This window comes from Leucoraja erinacea, chromosome 15, assembly GCF_028641065.1.
Source record: "Leucoraja erinacea ecotype New England chromosome 15, Leri_hhj_1, whole genome shotgun sequence".
In the NCBI taxonomy this organism is placed as follows: Eukaryota; Metazoa; Chordata; class Chondrichthyes; order Rajiformes; family Rajidae; genus Leucoraja; species Leucoraja erinaceus.
Genome location: NC_073391.1, coordinates 43,323,361 through 43,341,267, shown reverse-complemented (window position 1 = coordinate 43,341,267; position 17,907 = coordinate 43,323,361). Strand labels below are relative to the sequence as shown.

At 48.6% G+C, this 17,907-nt stretch overlaps 1 protein-coding gene across 2 annotated transcripts in view; it reads left to right on the top strand.

Moving 5' to 3' along the window:
* The window catches only part of rufy2 (RUN and FYVE domain containing 2), a 50,756-nt gene that overhangs the window by 25,971 nt on the left and 6,878 nt on the right, over positions 1 to 17,907 (top strand). Inside the window, exons 11-13 of one of the 2 annotated variants that reach the window (XM_055647299.1) lie at positions 1,063 to 1,160; positions 9,547 to 9,666; positions 13,197 to 13,326. In XM_055647299.1, the coding sequence (XP_055503274.1) occupies positions 1,063 to 1,160; positions 9,547 to 9,666; positions 13,197 to 13,326 (348 nt within the window). Of the gene's footprint in view, positions 1 to 1,062; positions 1,161 to 2,443; positions 2,644 to 9,546; positions 9,667 to 13,196; positions 13,327 to 17,907 lie in introns of those variants that run through there. The other variant, XM_055647298.1, reaches the window with a different exon arrangement.

Genomic DNA, 17,907 nt, shown 5'->3' with positions numbered 1-17,907 from the left:
ACCATCCTGGCCACACACTCATCTCCCTGCTACCTTCAGGTAGAAGGTACAGGAGCCTGAAGACTGCAACAACCAGGTTCAGGAATAGCTACTTCCCCACAGCCATCAGGCTGTTAAACCTGGCTCGGACAAAACTCTGATTATTAATAACCACTTTCTGTTATTTGCACTTTACCAGTTTATTTATTCATGTGTGTATATATTTATATCATGGTATATAGACACATTTATCTGTTTTGTAGTAAATGCCTACTATGTTCTGTGTGCTGAAGCAAAGCAAGAATTTCATTGTCCTATACAGGGACACAAGACAATAAACTCACTTGAACTTGAACTTGACTGGGAGCCTAGCGAGTGTTTGTACACATCAGTTTAGTTTGGTTTGTGGTCACATGTGCTGAGTTACAGGGAAAAGCTTTAAACATAGAAACATAGAAATTAGGTGCAGGAGTAGGCCATTCGGCCCTTCGAGCCTGCACCGCCATTCAATATGATCATGGCTGATCATCCAACTCAGTATCCCGTACCTGCCTTCTCTCCATACCCTCTGATCCCCTTAGCCACAAGGGCCACATCTAACTCCCTCTTAAATATAGCCAATGAACTGGCCTCAACTAACCTCTGCAGCAGAGAGTTCCAGAGATTCACCACTCTCTGTGTGTCTTCGTTGTCTTAATGCATTTCGTTGTCCAATGCATGTCGTTGTCTCTGTACTGTACACTGACAATGACAATTAAAATTGAATCTGAATCTGAATCTGAATCTGAAAAAAGTTCTTCTCATCTCGGTTTTAAAGGATTTCCCCCTTATCCTTAAGCTGTGACCCCTTGTCCTGGACTTCCCTAACATCGGGAGCAATCTTCCTGCATCTAGCCTGTCCAACCCCTTAAGAATTTTGTAAGTTTCTATAAGATCCCCTCTCAATCTCCTAAATTCTAGCGAGTACAAACCAAGTCTATCCAGTCTTTCTTCATAAGACAGTCCTGACATCCCAGGAATCAACAATAAACCCCACCCTCGTCAAAGTTCGGCCACTAATGATCGGTGTTTCTTTGGACCCAGGGCTCCGAAGACGGTTTGAAGCAGAAAAGCGAGATGATGAGCCAGCTGGAAGAGAAGACTCACCGCGTGACGGCTGCCATGAAGCAGATCGAGCAAAGGTACAACCTCGTGGTCACCTCCTTGGGCTTCCTTCCCCCTTCCGTCGTTGCCGGGTGATGTTCTGTGTACGTCACCTGCAGTGTGTGCCTGACCAGCAGGCCCTGCCCACCCTTGCCAGCCTTGCTGTTGGCCTCTTGGCTCAAGTTGTAGAGTCACACAGTCCCTTCGGCCCAACTTGCTCATGCTGACCAACACGCCCCATCTACACTCATAGAGTGATACAGTGTGGAAACAGGCCCTTCGGCCCAACTTGCCCATGCTGACCAACATGCCCCATCTCCACTGATCCCACCTGCCCACCTTTGGCCCAGATCCCTTCAAATCTTTGCTATCCAAGTGTTTAAGAAGGAACTGCAGATGCTGGAGAATCGAAGGTTACACAAAAAAGCTGGAGAAACTCAGCGGGTGCGAGTTTCCTATCCAAGTACCTGCCCAAACCTTTTTTTAAAGGTTGTTATAGTACCTGCCTCAACCACCTGCTCTGGCAGCTCGGTCCATATATCCGCACCCACAGAGTGAACAAGTTGCCCCTCAAGTTCCTATTGAATTTTTCCCCTCTCACTTTACACCTCTTGTTCTTGATTCCCTCACTCTGGGTAAAATTTCAGTTAAAAGATTGGGTAAATGTGCATTTTCCCACCGATCTATTCCTCTCATGATTTTGTTCACCTCTATAAGCTCACCCCCTCATCCTCCTGCGCTCCATGGAGTAGAGACCCAGCCTACTCAACCTCTCCCTATAGCTCACACCCTCTAGTCCTGGCAACATAAATCTTCTCTGGACCCTTTCAAGCTTGACACTATCCTTCTAACATGGTGACCAGAACTGAACACAATATTCTAAATACGGTCTCACCAACGTCTTGTACAACTGCAACGTGACCTCCCAACTTCTACACTCAATACTGTGGCTGATGAAGGCCGACTGCATGTTCTCCAGGGATGCTGCCCGACTTTGCTAATCTAGCTCACGTGTGGGTCTTGGTGGGTTGTTCTGTATTAGATCCTCGTTTGTGCGCCGAGCATATATTCACCATCTACATTTGATGTACTCCAGCCTCATCCATTACTATCTTTGCTTTTCCTATTGAGATAAATTGTTGTTGCTCTCGTTGGAAATGTCACTGCTATTAACATCTTTTTCTTTCTTCCGCTTGCATTTTACACTTTCTTTTTTCATCCCCCCCCCCCCCCTTTCTCCCCCCCCCCCCCCCCCACCCCGTTTGCTTCTGCCACTTATTTTGGTGACCTCCCCCCCCCCCCCTCTCCCGCCCCCCTCCAGTGATAAAGATTTATTAGTTCAAACACAGGCTGTCGTAAGCGCTTGCTTGAAGTGTATCGACAGAGAGTGTAACATATAGGATCCCCCTTTGTGACCAGAAGCCTGGTTTATCACTCTGATCTTTGATGCAAAGTAAAGTAGTAACTTCAAATTGTATTCAGTGTGGGATTGTGGAAGAATGTAACTGCTTCACTCTCCCGCCCTCCCTCTCTCTCTCTTCTCCACTCTCTCTCTCTCTCACTTTCTCTCTCTCCATCTCGCTCCTTTCTCTATCCCCACCCTCTCTTTCCCCTCTCCTACCCTGTCCCTCTCTCTCAATCCTCCCATCTCACCTCTCCCCTCCCCCCGACTCCCCCTTCTTTCTCTCCTGCCCCAGTCTTCCTCTCTCTCTCTCCCTTATCACCCTCCCTCTCTCTCACTCTCCATCCCCCCCTTAACTCTCCCCCACTGGCCCCTCTCTCTCCCCTGCCCGTTTCTCTCTCTCCCTCTCTACCCCCTCCCCCCCCCCCCTCTCTCTCTCTCTCTATTTCGTTTTCTATCCCTTTTTCTCTCCCTCTCTCTCTCTCTTTTTCTCTCTCTCATTCTCTTCCTCTTCCTGGCAACTCCATCTTTTGTCTTTGGCGTAGTTCTATTGACTCACCATTGACGCTCCATGGATAGCACACAACAAAAACGCCTTGTGCTGCATCTTGGTACACGAGGCAATAAACTAAACTAAACCACTGTGGTTGCTTCACTGGCACTAGTTTGGTTTGTTGGCACGTGTAGCGAGTTACAGGGAAGAGCTTTTGCTGCGTGCTATCCATTCCGCGGAAGGACAATACATGATTACAATCCAGTCTGGTGAAGGTCCGGGTGTTGATAATGGTTGACCCTTTGGATATGGTGGGTGTTGGAGATCCCATCGCCCGTAGTGAATTGTGTGGTAATACTTGCCCCTGCCTGAATGTTGTGCCGGACATGCTAAACGCAGACTGGGCTGGTGTGTGTGTGTGCGTGTGTTTCTGAGGAGTTCTGAATGACTTTTAACATTGTGTATACATCGGAGAGCACCCCCATCTCTGATCTTAGGGGAAGAAAGGTCATTTGTGAAGCTCCTGAAGGTAGTTGCTGCCTTGAGGAACTGGGAGCAGCACGGTGGCGCAGCGGTAGAGTTGCTGCCTCGCAACGCCGGAGATCTGGGTTCCATCCTGACCTCGTGTGCTGCCTGTACGCAGTTTGTACATTCTCCCCGTGACCTGTGTGGGTTTTCCCCGGGGGGTGCTCCGGTTTGCTCCCACACTCCAACGACGTACAGGTTTGTAGGTTCATTGGCCTGGTATCATTGTAAATTGTCCGTAGTTTGTGTGGGATTGTGCTAGTGTGCGGGGATTGCTGGTCGGCACTGACTCGGTGGGCCGAAGGGCCTGTTTCCACACTGAATCTCTAATCTAAACTAAACTAAACTCGAATCAGCGTTCGCTATTTCTCCATAGACGACCTGGGCAGCACTGTGGTGCAGCCAGAGACCTGGGTTCGATCCTGACCTCGGGTTCTGTCTGCGCGGAGTTTGCACACTATCCCTGTGACCCGCATGGGTTTCCTCCGGGTGCTCCAGTTTATTCCCACATCCCAAAGTCGTGCGGTCTTGCAGGTTCATTGGTCTCTGTAAAATACTTGCCCATTGTGTGTGGGGGGAGGGGGGCAGCTAAGAAAGTGGGGTAACATCGAACTCGGTGGGCTGAGGGTCCGTTTACAAGCTGCATCTCGAAGCTAAGTGAAACCTGCCTCAGTATCTATCTCCCTCTCCCTCGTCCTTACCCTCTCACCTCCCTTCCCTCTTCCCTTTCAAAATTCCCTCAAGATTCCCGCATCTGCAGCTCCTGGTATCTCCCTAAAGATGGGCCTGTTGGGACCAGGGTTTTGGAAACGGTCCAAGCAGTCTCCAAGGTGATTGCTTCTGCCCCTGGGCCTGGAGCACGAGGCCGAACCTGCCCAGCCGGGCATCTCCACCGTCCCTGCATTTGACAGCTCCTCTACTTCTCCGTCCGTGTTCAAACTCCCTGACTGAACCTTTGCCCGGGTAACCGTGTTAACAGCTGATACCCATTGTCGCCCTGGTATTGACCAGCACCCTCCCCCCCCCCAGCAGCATGCTCCGCCCACCTTCCCTGGAAACACCTAGCGGCTCCCAGCACCAACCGGCCAGCGGAGGCTGCAGGCGGGCAGTGCCACCGGCCCAGCCTCTGGGACTTCCGGGCAGGCACCACAACCGTGGCACCCCGGGTAGACATCTCGCCCGGGCCACCTCGGGTAAACCTCTGCCCTGGGGCACCTCAGGAACACCTCACTGCCCAAGTCCAACCCCCTCCACCTCCTCTCAAATCAATTGATTGATTAAAAGACGCAGCAGGGAAACAGCCCAGTCCGCACCGACCATCGATCGCCCTTTCCCACTCGATCGCCCGTTCCCACTCTCCCTGCACACTAAGGGGCAAATTTACAGAGGGGGGGAAATTCATCTGCAAAACCCGCACGTCCTTGCGATGTGGCGGGAAATGGGAACGGCCGGAGGAAACCCACGCGGTCACGGGGAGAAGGCACACAGACAGCGCCCCCAAGGTCAGGATGGAACCCGGGTCTCTGGCGCTGTGAGGCAGCGGTTCTACCCGTTGCCCCCCCGTTGTGTGGGGAAAAGGAGGCAAGAGTCGGTGGTGAATTCATGCCGTTGTTGCTGCTGCTTGACTCGTTGTCCTCTCTGTTCCATCCCTAAAGTTAGTAACTAATTGGAAGATCAAATCCTCCCAGGCTGTGATTAAGCTTCCATAAAGCCGCCTGCCTGCGCTGTGAGCTCACTAACGAACCCTATCTAGTTACGTGCGGAAAGATGCAGAAACGCCTACTTGTTGATTGGACCCACTATGTTGTCGGGGAATGTCTTGAGTTCCTTCCATAGACCTGTTGTCGTGACTTCCTTTGTCTCTCTCTGACTTGGCAAACCTATGTTAAGATTAAACTTGCCTCTGAATCCAAGCATCTTTTGTTGAAGTTTGTTCCGTCGAATGGTTTCGGTTTATTATGGTCCACGTGCACCAAGGTGGAGTGAGAAAATTTGTCCCGCATGCTCTCCGAACAGATCAGACACACCGTATACAAACGCAAGCCCACCGTACACAAACGCAAGCAAATCAAACTCAAACCACAGTGGCTAGAGCAAAGGGGAATATCCAGAGTGCAGGATATAGTTCTCAGCATCCTAGCGCACCAGTTCCTTCAAAGGCCAATGTCCTCACCCTAGTTACAGGAGCAAAATTAGGCCATTCGGCCCATCGGGGCTACTCCGCCATTCAATCGTGGCTGAGCTATCTCGCCCGCTCAAGCCCATTCTCCTATTTTCCTCCCACACTAATCAGGAATCTCCGCCTTAAAAAATGATTGGCTCCACAGCCGTCTGTGGCAATGAATCCCACAGATTCACCACCCTCTGGCGAAAGAAATTCCACCTCGTCCTTCGAAAGGAACGTCCTTTTATTCTGAGGCTGCGGCTGAGTCTAGTCCTAGACTCTCCCACTAGTGGCAACATCTTCCCCGCATCCACACTATCCAGGCCTTTCACTATTGGGTAAGTTTCAACGAGGTCCCCCTTCTTCCCCCCCCCCCCCCCCCCCCCCCCATCCCTCTAAACCCAGCGAGTACAGGCCCAGTGCCGTCAAAACGCTCATCACACGTCAGTGTTTCAGAAGGAACTGCAGATGCTGGAAAATCGAAGGTACACAAAAATGCTGGAGAAACTCAGCGGGTGCAGCAGCATCTATGGAGCGAAGGAGATAGGCAACGTTTCGGGCCGAAACCCGGAAGGGTTTCGGCCCGAAACGTTGCCTATTTCCTTTGCTCCATAGATGCTGCTGCAGCATGCCCTTAAGTCTGTGACTTTCTACCAGCAAGGGTTTCGGCCCGAAACGTTGCCTATTTCCTTCGCTCCATAGATGCTGCTGCACCCGCTGAGTTTCTCCAGCGGATTTGTGTACCCCCTCCCCCGCTTAGCATACGTTATGATGTCCTCAGCGGATGGAACATTCCCCGAGCTGGTGCTGGGAGTCATAGACCACTCTCACCGATGATTTCTGTTCATAGTTAAGAAGCCCCTGTCATTCACTGCCTGAAGAAGGATCCCGACCTCGAAACGTCGCCCGTCCATTCCCTCCACAGATGCTGCCTGACCAGCTGAGTTCCTCCAACACTTTGTGTTCCACTCAACTGCTCATATCCTTGCCTTGGTTTAACTTGGCAATATATATATATATATATCACACGGCACTTAGGTTTGAGTTCAATTCCATCTGCCATCCGAACTGAGATTATACATCCTTATTTTCTGAGGCTAGATTATTCATTTCTGTTATTTTTGTTTCATCTAAGCTGCCCCATATCCTTTCTTGTTCTGTCTCTTCTTGGCAAATACCCAGTACATAGGTGCAGGAGTAGGCCATTCGGCCCTTCGAGCCTGCACCGCCATTCAATATGATCACGGCTGATCATCCAACTCAGTATCCCATACCTGCCTTCTCTCCATATCCCTTGATCCCTTTAGCCACAAGGGCCATATCTAACTCCCTCTTAAATATAGCCAACGAACTGGCCTCAACTACCCTCTGTGGCAGAGAGTTCCAGAGATTCACCACTCTCTGTGTGAAAAATGCTTTTCTCATCTCGGTCTTAAAGGATTTCCCCCTTATCCTTTAACTGTGACCCCTTGTCCTGGACTTCCCCAACATCGGGAACAATCTTCCTGCATCTAGCCTGTCCAACCCCTTAAGAATTTTGTAAGTTTCCATAAGATCCCCTCTCAATCTTCTAAATTCTAGCGAGTACAAGCCGAGTATAGCAGTCGTGCCCACTTATCGCCACATGTGCCATCGATTTTTCGTTCAGACCGAAAGGTCTGAATGACAATAACGGAATTCAGATTCAGATTCAGATTCAGATTTCTCTGGCTTGTTCCAAAATGAATCGTGCATTCTGAGATAGATCCTTTAATAAATGATCTCTTTCCATTTTCCTCATTTTGCCTCTATTTGGTGGCATTGGCACTTTCTACATCTCTTCCCATTTCACACTCATGATCCATGTTGCTACATTGCACATATTACTATCCTTAAGGGAACCTTACCTGATTTACCTAAACACCTATTCCTTCTTTTCTAACATTTTCCCACCCATCACACAATTTCATTTGAATTATAACCCAGTGTATAGTCTTACTTGTTCAATTTGACAGGACTTTTGTCTGTCCTACATTTATGGAGCTATGGCGCTATATATACAGACCCTTCGGCCCAACTAGTCCATGCCGACCAAGTTACCTGGTTGCATTTGCTAGCGTCTCGCCCATATCCATCCAAAACCTTTCTTATTCAAGTATCTATCTTTTAAATCTCTCATAATTGCACCCTCCTCTACCATTTCATCTGGCATCTCGTTCCATACACGGTTTACAAAAAAAAAGACACAAAGTGCTGGAGTAACTCAGCGGGTCAGGCAACATCTCTGGACAATGTGGACAATCGGTGACGTTTCGGGTCGGGACCCTTCTTTAGATTTCCCCAGTCTGAAACGTCACCTACCCATGTTCTTCAGGCATGCTGTCCGAAACGGCTGAGTTACTCCAGCACTTTGTGGCCCATCTTATGTGGAGATAAAAGTTGTCACTGAGGTTCCTTTTGAACGTTTCCTCTCGTGCCTTAACCCGTTCAGTGCCACCTCCGAGTATACCCAGGTCAGGGCCAACAGTAAATAAAAACTCGGCAGTGAACAGGTTAAACCTATGTCCTCTAGTTTAGACATCTCCACCTTGGGGGGAAAAAAGACTGTGGTGATTCGCCTTCTCTACATCCCTTGGGGTTTTATAAACCTGTGGAAAGTTGCAAATCAAGTGAGGTTTGTCCCAAGTCATTTTTCCCAAGTAGTTAACACGATGTGTTAATAGCATCCACGTGTCCTCCCTCCCTCCTCCTTCCACCCCTCATCCCACCTTCACTCCCTCCTCCCACCCTCCCTCCTCCCACCCTCCCATGTGTAAGTGCTGCCTGGATTAAAACCCGTCTTTCACAGTCTCTTTAAGTCATGCATTCAACTGTGATCGCAGTTCTGGTAAGAGAGCCATAGAAGGCTTGTTTCAACCTGTTCTACTCCCTCAGTAGGACCTTGCTCTTAGCTTCCCTGTTTATTCGCTTGACCCGTGGACTGGAATAACCGGGTATTTCCTCGCCAGCAAGTAAATTAGTACGTAAATTTTATTTATATAGCACGTTTAAATCAACTTGCGTTGAAACCAAAGTGCTTTACATAAAATAAATAATTACATTTCCGTACATCCATAGAAAAAATTAAAAACAAGAAAAAATGACAACACGTTATAGAATTCAACATGAACGTCCCCTCACAACAGAATCAACGTTTTCCACTTTGGGGAAAGGCATCAAAAAGTTAAGTCCTCGTCCTCTGTGAAACACCCGAGGTCGGGGCCTATTTGTGGCCTCCACAGCCAGTCAGTCCAGAAATTAGGTGCAGGAGTATGCCATTCGGCCCTTCGAGCCTGCACCGCCATTCTTGATCAGGCTGAATCCAACTCAGTATCTGGCCTTCTCTCCATACTGATCCGGGGCCACATCTAACTCCCTCTTAAATATAGCCAATGAACTGTGAACCAGAGATTCTCCACTCTCTGTGTGAAAAAAGTTCTTCTCATCTCGGTTTTAAAGGATTTCCCCCTTATCCTTAAGCTGTGGTTCCTTAAGCTTCAGGATTCTTGCCAGAAAGCTGGAACTCCGGCGTCTGGTGAACACTCCTCAGCTGCCCTCGGGAGACTTCGCTGGCCCGGCATTGCAGCTTTTCTTTCCCTTCTTTCTCTCTCATTCCCATCCCATCCCATCCCCTCCCATCCTTGCATCCATTCCTCTCTCTCTCTCTCTCGTTCATCCAGTTTAATTTGCTGATGTTTTGTATCCCGTTGTCTGTTTGTTTTGTCTCTTTGGTCTTGTTTTCCGCCCGGCAACCCCCTCCCCACCTCCCCACCCCCTGGACAAAGCATAGGTTTTATCCAGAGTTGATTTAACTTGCACCAGATTGCAGCAAGCAGAGAGGGAGCAGGAGACGGCGGAGAAGGGAAGCTACAAGTGCAGGCACGAACTGGGAGGCACGGTGGAGATGTTGCAGAGGGCGAGTGACCAGAAGGAACAGCAGCTGTAAGTATTCGGGCAGAAGCGACGGAAAAAAAAATAAAATGCTCTTCAGATGAACATCCATGATTGACAGCCACTCACTGCACATGGTGTTAAACGTACCTCATGATCATGACTATTTAATATGTTCAAGAAGGAACAGCAGACGCTGGAAAATTGAAGGTACACAAAAAAGCTGGCGAAACTCAGCGGGTGCAGCAGCATCTATGGAGCGAAGGAAATAGGCGACGTTTCGGGCCGAAACCCGGAAGGGTTTCGGCCCGAAACGTTGCCTATTTCCTTCGCTCCATAGATGCTGCTGCACCATGCTCTTTTCTTAAATCTCCCCGTGACTTAATACTATTACTGAGTTGGATGATCAGCCATGATCATATTGAATGGCGGTGCAGGCTCGAAGGGCTGAATGGCCTACTCCTGCACCTAATTTCTATGTTTCTATGTTTCTATCTTGCCTCGCTGTGATCTCCGACTGCACGGCCTTCTCTCAGCTGCACCGTCGCTGGACAACTGTCTCCGCCACTTGCCCAGTCTTTGCTCTCCTTCCATTTTGCTTTGAGGATGAGATGGGGATCTTATTGAAACCTATAACTGTGCGTTCTCCCTCCCTCCCCTCCACCCCTCTACCACGCATTCTCTCTCACTCTCTCTTCCACGTCCTCTCCTTCCCTTTCTCCTGCCACGCGTTTTTCCTCCTTCCCTCTTCCACTTTCACGTGCTCTCCCACCCACCCCCCCCCCCCCCTCTTCCCTGCGCCCCCTCATTCCTCCCGAACTGTTCCATGCATCTTCCCTCTCCCACGCACTGTTCCATGTGCTCTCCCACATTCCATCCCTCTTACAGTCATAGAGTGATACAGTGTGTGTGAACAGGCCCTTCGGCCCAACTCGCCCACACCAGCCAACAATGTCCCAGCTACACTAGTCCCACCTGCCTGCGCTTGGTCCATATACCCTCCCAACCCGTCCTATCCACGTACCTGTCTAACTGTTTCTTAAACGATGGGATAGTCCCAGCCTCATCTACCTCCTCTGGCAGCTTGTTCCATCCACCCACCACCCTCTGTGTGTAAAGGTCACATAGAAACATAGAAATTAGGTGCAGGAGTAGGCCATTCGGCCTTTCGAGCCTGCACCGCCATTCAATATGATCATGGCTGATCATCCAACTCAGTATCCCGTACCTGCCTTCTCTCCATACCCCCCTGATTCCCTTAGCCACAAGGGCCACATCTAACTCCCTCTTAAATATAGCCAATCAACCCCTTATCCTTAAGCTGTGACCCCTCATCCTGGACTTCCCTAACATCGGGAACAATCTTCCTGCATCTAGCCTGTCCAACCCCTTAAGAATTTTGTAAGTTTCTATAAGATCCCCTCTCAATCTACTAAATTCTAGAGAGTATAAACCAAGTCTATCCAGTCTTTCTTCATAAGACAGTCCTGACATCCCAGGAATCAGTCTGGTGAACCGTCTCTGCACTCCCTCTATGGCAATAATGTCCTTCCTCAGATTTGGAGACCAAAACTGTACGCAATACTCCAGGTGTGGTCTCACCAAGACCCTGTACAACTGCAGTAGAACCTCCCTGCCCCTCAGATTCCTATTCATTCCCCCCCCCCCCCCCCCGTCACCTTGAACCTATGTCCTCTGCTCCTCGATTCCCCCACTCTGGGCAAGAGACCCTGTGCATCGACCCGATCTATTCCTCTCATGATTTTGTTTCACACAACTTGCCTCCTCCCTCTTCCATGCGCCCCCCCCTCCCTCTTCCAAGGGTTTTCCCTCACTCCCACCATCACTCGCCCCTCCCCCTCACTCCGTCCACCAGCCCTCTCTTGCTTTCCCTTTGCACTATCCCTCCCTCCCCTCCTCCCTCACCTTCCACTCACTCACTCCCACCCTCCATCCTGTCCTCTTCATCCCACCCTCCCTCACTGGGCAATAGACCCTGGCGGGACCTTGCCGTCTCTGGTTGTTGGCCGGTAGCCTTAGGTGCTGCTTCAATGTACCACCCAATGTAAATGTTTCATTATTAATGTTTTATGTGTCATTGCCGACTGTCGCTGTAGGTCGTGTTGTCACTTGCGGGCGGAGCACCAAGGCAAATGCCTTGTATGTGAATACTTGGCCAATAAACGTATTCATTCATTCATTCATCCATTCATTGTGTGCCATTTTAGTGGGCGTGGGTTAGTCAGTGGCTTCTGCCTTCATTTCCGACGTGGGATCGTTGCATGTCAGCAGCAGCAGGTATTCACTTGGACCCAGAACCTCTGCTACCTGCACTCCAGCCACCACTGGCGCGGGGAGTACTGTTCCATCATTCCAATCAGTAGGATCCATTGACCTTGGTGTTTAATAAGAAGGAACTGCAGATGCTGGAAAATCAAAGGTACACAAAAATGCTGGAGAAACTCAGCGGGTGCAGCAGCATCTATGGAGCGAAGGAGATAGGCAACGTTTCGGGCCGAAACCCGGAAGGGTTTCGGCCCGAAACGTTGCCTATTTCCTTCGCTCCATAGATGCTGCTGCACCATGCTCTTTTCTTTCTCCCTGTGACTTAATACTATCTTGCATTGCTGTGATCTCCGACTGCAAGGCCTTCTCTCAGCTGCCCGAAACGTTGCCTATCTCCTTCGCTCCATAGACGCTGCTGCACCCGCTGAGTTTCTCCAGCATTTTTATGTACTTCCCATTGACCTTGGACTCCCTTCTCAGTGAAGGTCTAACTACCCCCCCCCCCCCCCCACAGGTTGTCCCACACGTTTGGTCAATCGTCAAGGCAGAATGTGAGAGACTGGTATAGCAGATGAGCGCACCCAAGCTTGATTCCTCTCCCAACGTCGTAAGCTCGACTCACAATCTGGTGGTTTATCCAGCTGGTCCCTGTCCCAGCTTTACACTTTTCCACCTTGTGTTTGTACTTTAGCCTGGAGTGCATTCGACTGTTTTGCTGCTGTTACTGAGTTGGATGATCAGCCTTGATCATATTGAATGGCGGTGCAGGCTCGAAGGGCCAAATTCCGCCTACTCACCTATTTTCTATGTTAAGAAATCAGACAGCACTGGGTGGCACAGTGGTGCAGCAGTAGAGTTGCTGCTTCACAGCGCCAGGGACCTGGGTTCGAACCAGACTACGGATGCTGTCTGTACGGAGTCTGTACGTTCCGCCTGTAACCGTGTGGGTTTTCGCCGGTTGCTCCGGTTTCCTCCCACACTCCAAAGGTTTGTAGGTTAATTGGCTTTGGTACAAAAAAAACTGTAAGTGTAGGATAGCTCTAGTGTACGGGGTGATCGCTGGTGTAAATCAAATTCCTACTGGGGTTAAACACAGCAAAATACTAGTTTGGTCCTGGGAGTTTCATACTGTGTGATTTCCCCATGTGCCATGCATATTTGGACACTAAAATGCTACCTAGAGTTTAGAGTTACTCGAGCACTTTACGCCAGCATCTGCAGTTCCTTGTTTCTACATTTTGGGGATACATATATATATATATTTGATGGAAACTGAGCTGATTGTGAACCAACAGAATACAACTGGAAACTGATTTGAAGATCGAGAAGGAGTGGAGACGGGCTCTGCAGAATGACCTGAAGAGGGAGAGGAACACCATCTCGGAACTGAGAGCGCAGACACAACAGCTGAGCGCCCTGAAAAAGGTACCGTACACACGGGATTCACCCGCATCTTCGTTAATCCAAGTCAGCAAAGTGTCATAACAAATATCATGCAATTCATTGTGTCTAATTGAAATGACATTGTCCTGTCTGTACTGCCGATTTCATGTCACTGATTGCCTATGTGTTGTACAAAAAGACGCAGAGGATTTGAGTATAGGAACAAGGAGGCCCTACTGCAGTTGTACAGGGCTCTGAAGTATTGTGTGCAGTTTTGGTCTCTAATTTGAGGAAGGACATTCTTGCTATTGAGGGGGTGCTGCATAGGTTCACCAGGTTAATTCCTGGGATGGCGGGACTGATATATGATGAAAGAATGGGTCGAGTGGGCTTATATTCACTGGAATTTAGAAGGATGAGAGGGTATCTTATAGAAACATATAAAATACTTCAGGGATTGGACAGGCTAGATGTAGGGAAAATGTTCCCGATGGTGGGGGCGTCCAGAACCAGGGGTCACAGTTTAAGAATAAGAGGTAGGCCATTTAGGACTGAGAGGAAAAACCTTTTCACCCAGAGTTATGAATTTGTGGAATTCTCTGCCACAGAAGGCAATGGAGGCCAATTCACTGAATGTTTTCAAGAGTTAGATTTAGCTCAGCCATGATCATATTGAATGGCGGTGCTGGCTCAAAAAGCCGAATGGCCTACTCCTGCACCTATTGTCTATGTTTGTACAAAGTGCTGGAGTAACTCAGCGGATCAGGCAGCATCCCTGGAGAACACGGATTGGCAGTGTTTCAGGTCGGGACCCACCTTCAGTCGAAAATATCACCCATCCATGTTCTTCAGAGGTGCTGCCCGACCAACGGAGTTATTCCAGCGCCTAGTGTCCGTTTGTGCATTAACCAGCGTCTTGCAGAAACAAAGAACTGCTAATGCAGCTTTATATTAAAGATAGATACAAAGTGCTGGAGTTACTCAGCGGGTCAGGCAGCATCTCTGGAGGAAAAGGGTGGGTGACATCTTGGGTAGGAACCCTTCTTCAGACTGAAAGTAGGGGGTGGGGGTGAAGAGGCAAGAAAAGGCCAGGATCAGTGAGAGTTGGCAACAAATCATCTCAAGCAAGGAGCTGCCTACTTGCTGCTGGAATGCTTACCTTCATAGATTGGGGCATAGAATATAAAAGTTAGGATGTAACCGTTACAAAACATTGGTTAGGTCGAAGTTGAGTCTTGTCTGCAGTTCTGGTCTGGTTAAAGGAAGGGTGTGGTTGTGCTGGAAAGCTAGGGAGATTCACCAGGATGTTGCCTTGATTGGGAAGCGATCAAATAAGACGTTTTTCCTGGAGTAGATGTGGCTGAAGAATGATCTAATATACATACAATAAGATTATGAGTAACATAGACGGGTGAATGGTGGAGGAAGGAACTGCAGATGCTGGATTAAACCGAAGATAGACACAAAAAGCTGGAGTAACTCAGCGGGACAGGCAGCATCTCTGGTGAGAAGGAACGGGCGACGTTTTGAGTCGAGACCTTTTTACAGGTGGATGGTCAGACTAGGGTGGAGCATAAGTATTTTTCCCATAGTAAGGGTATCAATAATCGGAATATTTTATTGTGAGAGGAAGGAATTTTAAAGGGTTTAAACGAGACGTTGTTATAACAAAAATGGCTTGACAGCTAGTTTGCGATGTCAGGTCTTCAGTGCTATGGCTGGGCAGTTGCAACCATCATCCATTGCCTTTGAAGTGAATCATAGTTTACTGGCTGGCTTTTGTGAAGGTTTGAAACCTTACAAGGAAGTGAAGATGATTGACCACTTGTGTAGGAAGGAACTGCAGATGCTGGTTTAAACCGAAGGTAGATACAAAGAGCTGGAGTAACTCAAGCGGGACATGCATCTCTGGAGAGAAGGAATGGGTAACATTTCGGGTTGAGAACCTTCTTCAGACTGCTAAATAGTAAAGATGAGGGAGTGGGGGCTCGGAAAACAGGTCATTAGAGACGAAGGGAGTGTGAGGTTTCTTGGATATAGGTAGGGAGAGATTGGACCGGGGGGGGGGGGGGGGGGGGGGGGGGGGGGGGGGGGGGGGGGGGGGGGGGATAGGATGGAGACGAGGAATGTAGAAATCATTTCCTCGGGAGGAGCAGGCAGGAACAAAGGATCTGCCAGAGCAGTTGTTTATGGATTTTGGGGAGAAGGTAAAAGCAGGCTGTGAAACGATAAGGTTAAAGGCATAGATGACAGAGCCACAAGTGATAGCATTTGAAATGGTCTGTGAGATTATGGCCTGGTGCTCATCTGTGGGATCATGGAGGAAGTGTCTGAGAGCCGTCGCCTGGCCTCAGTGCAGTAGAGGTCAGCTCACCAGACTACCACGCACCTCCCTTGTCGACGGGTTTGATGATAATGTCGGGGTTGCTGCAGAGTGAGCAGGGGGCTGTATGTTCAGAGGGGGTGAGGTTAGAGCAGGTAAGGGGAGTGGAAAATTTGAGATGGTTGTTCATCCCAGTTTGGCAAAAGAATAAATCAGGGAAGGTAGTACATCCATGGATAACAAGGGAAATCAGGGATAGTATCAAAGCGAAGGATGATGCGTACAAATTAGCCAGAAAAAGCAGCATACCGGAGGACTGGGAGAAATTCAAAGACCAGCAGAGGAGGACAAAGGGCTTAATTAGGAAAGGAAAAATAGATTATGAAAGAAAACTGGCAGGGAACATAAAAACTGACTGCAAAAGTTTTTATAGATATGTGAAAAGAAAGAGATTAGTTAAAACAAATGTAGGTCCCTTGCAGTCAGAAACAGGTGAGTTGATCATGGGGAACAAGGATATGGCGGACCAATTGAATCACTACTTTGGTTCCGTCTTCACTAAGGAAGACATAAATAATTTGCCGGAAATAGCAGGGGACCGCGGGTCAAAGGAGTTGGAGGAATTGAGTGAAATCCAGGTTAGCCGGGAAGTGGTGTTGGGTAAATTAAATGGATTAAAGGCCAATAAATCCCCAGGGCCAGATAGGCTGCATCCCAGAGTACTTAAGGAAGTAGCTCCAGAAATAGTGGATGCATTAGTAATAATCTTTCAAAACTCTTTAGATTCTGGAGTAGTTCCTGAAGATTGTCGGGTAGCAAACGTAACCCCACTTTTTAAGAAGGGAGGGAGAGAGAAAATGGGGAATTACAGACCAGTTAGTCTAACATCGGTAGTGGGGAAACTGCTAGAGTCAGTTATTAAAGATGGGATAGCAGCACATTTGGAAAGTGGTGAAATTATTGGCCAAAGTCAGCATGGATTTACGAAAGGTAAATCATGTCTGACGAATCTTATAGAATTTTTCGAGGATGTAACTAGTAGCGTGGATAGGGGAGAACCAGTGGATGTGGTGTATCTGGACTTCCAGAAGGCTTTCGACAAGGTCCCACATAAGAGATTAGTATACAAACTTAAAGCACAAGGCATTGGGGGTTCAGTATTGATGTGGATAGAGAACTGGCTGGCAAACAGGAAGCAAAGAGTAGGAGTAAACGGGTCCTTTTCACAATGGCAGGCAGTGACTAGTGGGGTACCCCAAGGCTCAGTACTGGGACCCCAGCTATTTACAATATATATTAATGATCTGGATGAGGGAATTGAAGGCAATATCTCCAAGTTTGCGGATGACACTAAGCTGGGGGGCAGTGTTAGCTGTGAGGAGGATGCTAGGAGACTGCAGGGTGACTTGGATAGGCTGGGTGAGTGGGCAAATGTTTGGCAGATGCAGTATAATGTGGATAAATGTGAGGTTATCCATTTGGTGGCAAAAACAGGAAAGCAGACTATTATCTAAATGGTGGCCGATTGGGAAAGGGGGAGATGCAGCGAGACCTGGGTGTCATGGTACACCAGTCATTGAAGGTAGGCATGCAGGTGCAGCAGGCAGTAAAGAAAGCGAATGGTATGTTAGCTTTCATTGCAAAAGGATTTGAGTATAGGAGCAGAGAGGTTCTACTGCAGTTGTACAGGGTCTTGGTGAGACCACACCTGGAGTATTGCGTACAGTTTTGGTCTCCAAATCTGAGGAAGGACATTATTGCCATAGAGGGAGTGCAGAGAAGGTTCACCAGACTGATTCCTGGGATGTCAGGACTGTCTTATGAAGAAAGACTGGATAGACTTGGTTTATACTCTCTAGAATTTAGAAGATTGAGAGGGGATCTTATAGAAACTTACAAAATTCTTAAGGGGTTGGACAGGCTAGATGCAGGAAGATTGTTCCCGATGTGGGGAAGTCCAGGACAAGGGGTCATAGCTTAAGGATAAAGGGGAAATCCTTTAAAACCGAGATGAGAAGAACTTTTTTCACGCAGAGAGTGGTGAATCTCTGGAACTCTCTGCCACAGAGGGTAGTTGAGGCCACTTCATTGGCTATATTTAAGAGGGAGTTAGATGTGGCCCTTGTGGCTAAGGGGATCAGGGGGTTGGAGAGAAGGCAGGTACGGGATACTGAGTTGGATGATCAGCCATGATCATATTGAATGGCGGTGCAGGCTCGAAGGGCCGAATGGCCTACTCCTGAAACCTAATTTCTACGTTTCTATGTTGAAGTCACCTGCCACTTCTGGTTGTGAACGTA